The 9,560-nt window shown below is 42.9% G+C and overlaps 1 protein-coding gene across 2 annotated transcripts in view; it reads right to left on the reverse strand.

The window, feature by feature from the left end:
* Positions 1-445: 445 nt before the first annotated feature.
* Positions 446-9,560, reverse strand: part of VAV3 (vav guanine nucleotide exchange factor 3) — a 181,904-nt gene continuing 172,789 nt past the window's right edge. Inside the window, exons 26-27 of one of the 2 annotated variants that reach the window (XM_044432307.1) lie at positions 7,766-7,917; positions 446-2,848 (exon numbers count right to left, since the gene is read on the reverse strand). In XM_044432307.1, the coding sequence (XP_044288242.1) occupies positions 2,807-2,848; positions 7,766-7,917 (194 nt within the window). In that variant the 3' untranslated portion in view covers positions 446-2,806. Of the gene's footprint in view, positions 2,849-6,358; positions 6,740-7,765; positions 7,918-9,560 lie in introns of those variants that run through there. The other variant, XM_044432306.1, reaches the window with a different exon arrangement.

A 9,560-nucleotide genomic window follows, 5' to 3' on the forward strand; every position in this document is an offset into this window, starting at 1 on the left:
CAGTTAACAAAGGTTAAACACGGTAACATTGCAACAGTACGCAATACAAGGTAATGAAAACTAGTTAAGAGCAATGCAATTTAAAGCACAGCAGATGAAAATTAGAAAACAGGAGGCCAATAAAGATAGGATGTGGTTGTTGTGTTGCCAAGGAATGTCCAGGAAGCTTCCCCTTCCCTTGGCACAAACCATTCATATTCTCAAACCTCCCCACATTCCAGTTCATGAGAAGGGCTGTGGAGCTGATGAGTCTGCACAACCTGATGATGTATAGCCTCTATACAAACATCGCTGGGTCTGCAATGCAGAATACATCGTGTCTGTGCCTGATTCATGTTTAAGATGTTGTTAGAAATGTCTGTATGGCATGTTAGGAATGTCGGAGAACCTTCTTCAAAAATAAAAACTCAAGCATTTGCAATCATCACTCATCATCTCTGACTCATTTAACAAGAAATTAACCAGTTTATTAATATATTCACATATTTACATAATATTACAAATTAAAGTACTGTCCCAGTTCACTGGGTATAGAGAGGAAAAGTGTTGCAGGAAAAATGAAAGAAATAGTGGATCTGACACACTAAATCTTTGGTATTTGAAATAGAACTCATTGCAGCATTTAACTTATTCAACACAGGGCACGAAACAAAGACAACACACAACACAACCCTGACCCAGAGCTCCAGTTCAAATAGAACCTGCCCCCTTCACTGCCTTGGGAAAAGAAGGCCCACAAAATCATCTATATTGGATTGCCAATTCACAATCCGGAGACCTTGTTTTACTCTTAGCACTTCTGAAGCAGTTAAAATAAGACTAAAACTTTGTTCACCCTCCCCTTCTCCTCCGCCTGCTCCAGAGCAAAGAGGAGTCTTTGTTCTGACAGACAGGAAGAGAGAATAGTTGGTAGGATCCAGTCTCAAGCAGGCTAGGGCAGCTGCTGGTGCAAAGGCAAGAGAAGGTCTCTGGGGTGCAAACTGGCAACCACAGTTGCGCATACTAAAAGCTGCCTCTCCTCATGTCGCAAAAGTTAATGCAGAAGTCTTTCCACTAGGAGTGAGGTGTTTCCTATGGCTTCACTTCTCCAAGTACCCTCAGCTCCTGAATTCCAAAGGCAGCTGTCTCTCCGCTATTCATCAAATTGTTGGATGAAAGGCTATAATCTTTCTTTTAAGCCAATTCTTCCCCTGCAAGACATATAAACACTGATGACACGGCACCTTACGTTTCATAGGCCTAGAAATAAAACCCTACTCCATTAAAAAACAGGCCAGAACTCCTGGTAAAGCCATTTTGCCTACTTAAGGATCTAGTCCACCAGACAAAACTAGTTATTACAGGAAAAAAGCACCAGGGAGAATTCCTAGACTAACATTTAAGGACATGCCATTATATTAAATACATTTCTGGAACCCTTTACAAACGCTGTAGCTGATTCCATCCAAATAATGTATTCAAATAATGTAACATTTACATCACCTTGAACTTCCCTAAACTACCGGTATATAACCGCTGATGTTAATAGTTTACATTATAAAAGAGGTGCAAAGCCTTTCGAACACTAACACCTGTGAACATCCACCCATCCCATTCTTAGAGACAACTCCTGGACCAAGGCAGATTGTTGTGGTCTTAGCAAATGCTGGGCACAGGATGCCTTGGCAAATACTCACTTAGAAGTAATAGCATTGTGAACAAGCATTCTGTTTTGAAACAAGTTTGCATTAGGGATGATCGGGGTGAATCAAAATGGCGCGCATGCATTCACACATGCATCTCTCCCCAGTTGTCTAGGGACTCCACACAAGCAGAGTGAAACAGAGATTGTCAAGGCTTCCAACTGCAGTTTTTATGTATAATGAAAGCAAATGGTTCCCCTTCCATTAACACAGCTTGAATGTCCTGAGAAGGCAACCAGTTCATATAATGTCCGTTTATATAGACTTAAACACAACAGGTAGGGGTGTGTATTTGTGTGCGTGCATGTGTGCTAAAAGCTATTGTTCTATTAAAATATTCTTTGTTAGGGCCCTGAAATATTAGACTCCTTTTCAAATTCCTTTTTCAAACAGACCTGTCACAACCCATCTTCCAAATTCTATTTTTTAATGAAATAACTTAAGGAAAATCTTAGCTGAGCAAGTTAAAATAACCTTGGAACTAAATTCCTTTGTTTTCTCTCCCCAACTCTGGAATGCCACGCCGAACTGTGCTGAATTAAGCTCAGTCCCCAGAAAGTGTGTGTAGAAATTGCCGCCTTGGTGAGAGTGCAGTCATCAGCAAGGTTAATTAGCGCTGCTGGATATTTCAAGACAAATAATACTGACCACATGACTACTGGAATGCTCAAACTCCCCCCCCCCCCCGGTAGCACTGATAAGCTGTGATAAGTAAGCCTTCATCAGCTAATGCCATCAGAGATGTTAGCTAACAGAAAGAGAGACAGACAGAGACAGAAAGAGAAGGTGAGGAAATGGCTACCCATACTTGGTATTCACTGTGGATGGAATGAAATGAAGCATTTAAAAGTCTGTTTTGAACTGATTTTTCAGGAAGGAGAGGTTAGAGTTTTGTTCTGGTCCCCAGTGGTGGCAGGTGGACAGGTTCTTCTTTGCACAGCTCTGAATGAGATATTAATCTGTCAACACAAACTTCTTCAGTAATCCCAGTGTTAAGACTGGAGGGTTTCAACAGACTGAAGTGCTGCATTTCAAATACTTAACAAGTTGAATAACGCTTTGCAGATGTCTGAATGTCACAGTCCCTGAAGTTTATGATCAAAATTGCCCACTAAATCTGCAAGTCATTCATCCTCTTCCACATAGGTAGATGGAAACCAACCCACCTGCATAAGACAAAGGAAAACAAAGGACATAACATTATATTAGATGTCTATTTCTTCCACTCAGCAAATTCTTTATAGGATTGCTGCCCCCACCTCTCCCTCCCTCCCTCCCTCCCTCCCTCCAATTGGACCAGTTCAGAACAGTGAAAAAAGAGGATTAAAAGTGTGCAAGGAATTCACTTCTGTGGCATGGCATTCAGCTTCTCTCCAAACAGAGCAAGGTGCATTAATGATTCCATAATGCTTGTGAAAAAGATGGACTTGATCACCAATAGGACCGATTGCCAACTTTTGATTGAGCAGCTCAGGCCATTCTGGTGTTCATGTGAGGCAGGGAAACAGGGCAAGTCTGATATGAGCAGATACAACTCAGATCTAGTGCACAGCAGATTAGGTGGTAAGTCCACTTATACCATTGCAGAGTCCAGGTGAGGATTCATACATATGTAGAAATAAGAGGGGAATTTCTGGTCACTGTAAATTAAGAGCGATGGAAACAGTTCTACTTTTCATGTTTGCTTTCTATGTGGCAGAATTCGCCCCACCATACAATCAGGGTTTGCAGCAGTACAGACATGGGAAATCCTCTTATGTGAGAATTAGATTTGTTTGTGTAAGTATTCTAACCAACTGGGTTTGCTTTTCTTGTATATGCTTTGCAAATCCATGGTACTTCTGCATACTGAAATGGGCCTTTCCTGAATTCAGAATTTACAGTGAGGGTAACTGGCAAGTGCAGAATCACAGAATCATAGGAAAGTAGAGCTGGAAGTGGCCAGTTAGGCCATTGGGTTCACTCTTTTGCTCAAGGTAGGATGCCAAGTCAAAGCATCCTTAGCAGAATGCTTCCAATGTGGAGGGGCCCACAACCTCCCTGGTCATTGATTCCATCGTTGTCAGGAAGTTCTTGCTCATGTCCAGCTGGGATCAGGCTTCCTGTATCTTGAGCCCATTATTCTGTGTCCTGCATTCTGGGATGAATGAGAAGAGATCCTGGCCTTCCTCTTTGTGAGGTTCTTTGTGAAGTTTCTTTGTGAAGTTCTTCCTCATGTCCAGCCTTTCAAGTATATGTAGAGTGCTATCCTATCTCCCCTCGGTCTTCTCCTCTCAAGTCTGAACATGCCCAGTTCTTTCACTCTCTCCTCAAAGGACTCTGCTTCCATCCCCCGGATCATCCCCGTGCCCTCCTCTGAACCTTTACGAACATGCCAACACGCTTTTGGCAGAGTGGAGCTAAAACACATCCACTGTTTGCTTGTACCAAAGTGTGCTGCAGATCAAAGGAAAAAAGAAGCTATTCTAGGCAGAAGTATGAGCAATATGGCTCATTAATAACAGCTACACAGACATCTTTCCCCATACAGAGCTTTTCTGAGTGGTACATGGGCCAATACATCCAGGCCCTAAAAAAGATCCTGTGCCACCATCAATTGCCCGCTGTGACGACTTTGCCCAGTACTTTAAGGAGAAAATTGCTTAGATTCATCACAAGCTGGACTCCACGGTTGATACAGTTCCTTTAGGGGAAGTGTCCAGAACTCTGTCTAGTCAAGCTTAATTGAATGAATTTCAGTTAATGAGGCCTGATGATGTGGACAAGGTGCTTGGACAAGTACATCCAACCACCTGCTTACTTGACCCTTGCCCTTCATGGTTACTTACCAAAGCCAAACACGGGATTGGCTCCTGGATCCAGGAGGTTATTAAAGCCTCACTGAGGGAGGGCTGGGTCCCTGCTTCTTTAAAGGAGGCATCCCTGGATCCAGAGATGGCCGCCAATTATGGACCGGTGGCCAACATCCCGTTTCTGGGCAAGGTGTTGGAACAGGTGATGGTGGGACAACTCCAGGCACTCTTAGAAGAAACTGATGATCTGGACCCATTTCAGTCCAGTTTCAGACCCAGTTATGGTACTGAATCTGCTCTGGTTGCCCTGTATGATGATCTGTGCAGGGAGACGGACAGAGGGAGTGCATCCCTGTTGGTTTTCCTGGACCTCTCAGCGGCTTTTGATACCATTGACCATGGTATCCTTCTGGATAGGCTGTCAGGACTGGGAGTAGGAGGCAGTGCCCGGCAGTGGTTCCGCTCCTACTTTGCCGGCTGATTCCAGAAGGTGGTGCTGGGGGACTTTGGCTCTGCGCCATGGCAACTTTGCGATGAAGTACAGTAGGGTTCCATTTTGTCCCCCTTGCTATTTAATATCTACATGAAACTGCTGGGAGAGGTCATCAGGAGGTTTGGGCTGTGGAGTCATCAGTAAGCTGATGATACCCAGCTCTACCTCTCCTTTTCAACTAATCCAGGTGAGGCAGTGGCTGTGCTGAACTGGTGCCTGGCTGAGGTAATGGGCTGGATGAGGGCTAATAAACTGAAGTTCAATCCAGGTAAGACGGAGATCCTGTTCGTAGGTGATTTGAGTTTCCAGGTAAGTGACCTGGGCCCTGCCCTGAACGGGTTTGCACTTCTTCTAAAGGACAGGGTCCGCAGCTTAGGAGTGTTCCTCGACCCGGAACTCTCCCTGGAAGCCCAAGTGACAGCAGTGAGGAGTGCTTTCCTTCAGCTCTGGCTGATCCATCAGCTGTGTCCTTACCTGGAGGAGAAATGCCTGGCAACACTGACATATGCACTGGTTACCTCCCGTTTGGACTACTGTAACACGCTCTACATGGGGCTGCCCTTGAAAACGGTCCAGATACTTCAGATGCTGCAAAATAGAGCTGCCAGGATGCTGTCGGGGACTGGGCATTACTCTCATATAACCCCAGTCCTCTATCAGTTCCATTCACTTCCCCTCGAAGTCTGGGCTCAATTCAAGGTGCTGGTTATTACCTATAAATCCCTAACTGACTTGGGACCAGGATACCTAAAGGAATGCTTTCTTCCCTATTTGCCCTCCCACCCCCTAAGACTGGCAGCAGAGGCCCTCCTCCAGGAACCCTCTTTGAAAGAGGTTAGGGACAGAGTACTCAGAGGAGAGCTTTCTCTGCAGTGGTGCCCCGACTATGGAATGTGCTCCCTAGAGAGGTCCGCCTGGCGCCCTCATTATACGCTTTTCGGTGCCAGGTCAAGACCTTTCTATTTAACCAATATTTTAAAGTTAATCAATTTTAATAGTATATTTATTTATTTCATTCATTTCAACCATGTTATTTTATACATAGTCATGGTCTAGCCAATTTATTTATTTTAGGATTGGTGGGGTTTTAATGTTTGTAAACCACCCAGAGAGCCCTCTGGGCTATTGCAGTGGTATATAAATGCAATACATACATACATGGGTAATGCACAAACACCGTGTTCCAAGGCTACGCTGAATGGCTGTTTCCTACTTGTTCTGTTCTTCTGCTTCAGAAAGTATGCTTTTGTTTTTAAAGTGGAAATTAAGCAACGGGAAACGAGCAGTCAACCTATTAATTGTGCGATTCCATATACACATGGGGCAACCATTCCCATCCACTCATCAGAGAGAGAGGGAACTGATATCAGGAAAAGCCTGCTGATCTCCAAGCCTTTTCAGGTCAACACCGAACAGCTCACTGATGGGGCCTTTGGTAGCCCATCAATGACAAAAGAGGCTTCCCCCCACCCCTTTTCAATGCTATCGGGATGGACAGAAAACCCGGCAACAGGCACTGCACAGGTGCAACACCCATGATGTGTGATGCCCAGAGACCACAATGAAGAACAGCCTATACAGTTGGTACAGATAAAGCCAGTGACACAATATTGATTCTGAAGGCTAATTAAGGCCTTGAAAACGACCCAAGTGAAAGACAGGGTTAACATCCAGGTGATGCTGCTATATCGTACCTTATTGCAGCAGAGCTGAATGGTGCTAGTGGCCAAAGGCTTTGATGGCTTGCATTTATTGCATAGGTCTTGCGCCTTCTTTGGAAAAAAGATCTCAGTTATTCCAGCAGTTATGAGAAATATGTTATAAATGCAGTTCACCAAAGCTTCTGGCAATTTATTCTTGCTTTCATAAAACCTGGATTTGACTGCTGCAGCTTTCCCAACTTGGTGGCCCCCAAATCTGCTGGACTGCAGCTCCCAGCATCCTGCAGCTTGCCATGCTGCTAGGGCAAGAATATCCATCAGATGTTCCTTCCAGAGCTTCAGAGCTGGGCAAGTTTGTCTTGCCCTGCTTCTATGATCTCAAAAGCACCAGAGTAGGGATGACTGGACAGCTTTGTGGAGGTCTCCCTTAAGGATCACACAAGCTGATTTGATAAAAGTTGTATTGATTTCAGTTTTACTTCTAGGCTGAATTCAAGGAAATGAGCCTTTCTTGTTTTTAAGGAGGGTTCTACAGTTTTTGACTGGCCAAAAATTATGGTTGCTAAGTTCCTCCTCCAAACAGTAAAGGAATCCTCATCACCATCCTTTCTGTGGGAAGGACAAGAAAGCAGCATTCCAGTTTCAGGATCCTGCAACTTTCTCCTAAGGGAAAAAGAAGAGAGTAAGAGAGGTTCAAGCAAGAGACTTTCTCTCTCTCTCTCTCTCTCCCCTCCCTCTCTCCCCTCCCTCTCTCTCTGCTCTTGTCCTTAGACAGAGATTTGAAGACTTGAATATTCTGAAAGGTATATGGCTGCTTCCTACCATTCTCATGCTGCTTTAGCAACTACCTTTCTGAGTTCTGTTCATTTTATTGTTCTGGAATATGTTGCATTTTCTGGCTTGGTTAAACCCCTTTACAGCAAAAGCTTCTGTATTTCTACTCATAAGGAAGCCCCACTGATTTCAGGGGGATTTAGTGCCTGAAGAGTGAGTATTTGTTTGCAGCCTCAACTTCAGAAAGATTGGTTAAATATATTTTCTATAAATCAAAGCAATAAAAGATTCATGGAAAGTGAATAAAGTGTCACAGGAAGATTGATACAAAAATTCTGCTGCACTCTAGAAACAGAAGCCTACCCTTCCATTTACTTCGCCTCTCCACCAGCCATTGGCACTAATCTTCGTGTAAATTTTAACCACATCTCCTTTGAGTAAGGACAATTCGCGCATGTCTCTTGCACAGAAGTCATAGCGGGCAATTGCTATTCCAAGGACTTTGGGACTCAGCACTAGAGGGAAACATAGGAAAGCAATATTATTAGAAATTTCCTACCTGTGTGCCAGTTGAGTAAAATCAGAATTTCTTTTTGCCTATGATTTCACATAAAAGCAAGCAAAGGTGTTTTTTATGCAGAAATGCAAGCTAGCCTTATGAAAAAGTGCAAAAGAAATTCAATCAGAAAAGTGTTTTTTGGTTAGACTCTTTTTTAAAAACAAGGACAGAAAACCTGAAAAAAGGGATGGGACAACCTTCCTAAGTACATACAAAAACACTGGCTTGGATCCAAAGGGCCCACGCACCGTGGCACTTTTTGCAACCCCCGTTAACCATAACCCTGTGCCTACAAACGAACGGTCCAGGATGTCAGTGAACATCCCAAAGTGACATTTGATGTGGAACAAAGCAATGTTCGCAGAAAGAAAAAACTGGCAGCAACCCTTTGATGGAAATATGCTCATGTGTGAACCTTCCTGGATCCTGGTCGTTCTGCTGAAACCAGTGGGATATAATTCTATGAAAATGCATTTAATTAGAGAATCCCAACTGCCTCTCAAGGAAGAAATAATGCTACACTTCTATAACAAACTGTCTTTTACAGGCCACAAATGTTAAGCTTTAAAAGCGTTAAATGTATAGCAGAGTTTCTATACTACAGTTTTTGAGGATAACCTGTAACACTGACTTACAACTGTTTGAAGAAGAGAGCATAAAGCATGAAAGGTTTCCACTGCAAAGATGTGCCTGGGTGAATGCAACACAATGCAGAGCGCATGTTGAGTCTGAATTACGGTTGAATCATGGAGTGCTGTGTTAACAACCCAGAAAACAAGCCACAAAGTCTGCACTTAAGTTGTGGTTATTTGTGGTTAACAAACCATGGTTATTTGTGGTTGACATGGTTGGGTTCACAGAACCCAGCAACCCACCATTCAATGACAAGCCTCACTCAACCTAGACTCTGACTTGACATATTGTATGAACCAGTTTCTCTCTTGGGTGTTGTTCTGCTATTCTTGGATACATTCCTGAAAGAAAACCTGGTGAATCTTATTTCTGGATGTGTGTGAATGCTCTGAAACAAAAACTAAAAACAACATCCACAAAAACACAACACAAAACAAGAAACGAAAATCCCAAATACAAATATGAGGGTTCTTCAAAAAGTTTCTGGACTTTTAAAAACTCTATTAAATTTTGTTTTTTATCGTATCACTTTTCTACATGGTCACCTTCCTTTGTGATGCATTTTTCCCAGCATTGTACCAACTTTTTAATGCCATCAGCAAAAAATATATAAAACAAATTTATAAAATACAAAATACATATGTCTAGAGACTTTTTGAAGACCCCTTGTACAAAACCACAAAAAGGGCATGATCCAACCAGATCTGAAGGACTTGTAAGTTCCTCTGATTTCATTGGGAAAGATTTCAGCATATAACTAAATCTTTTCATCTTCTTCCATCACATTCAGCCAGAGAGATTTAAATTTGTACTGAATTTTCTGAGATCAATTTGACATTTAATGCCCTTAACTAGATTGTACCATGTCCAAAAGTTAAATCCTGCAACTGAAGTCAAGGGTTCTAGAGACTCCAAGATCATGCCCCAAACAATATGACCAAAACATTAATTTTAATCTGTGACTTG

Source organism: Varanus komodoensis, unplaced genomic scaffold (assembly GCF_004798865.1).
Source record: "Varanus komodoensis strain SLA01 unplaced genomic scaffold, ASM479886v1 scaffold24, whole genome shotgun sequence".
Classification (NCBI taxonomy): Eukaryota; Metazoa; Chordata; class Lepidosauria; order Squamata; family Varanidae; genus Varanus; species Varanus komodoensis.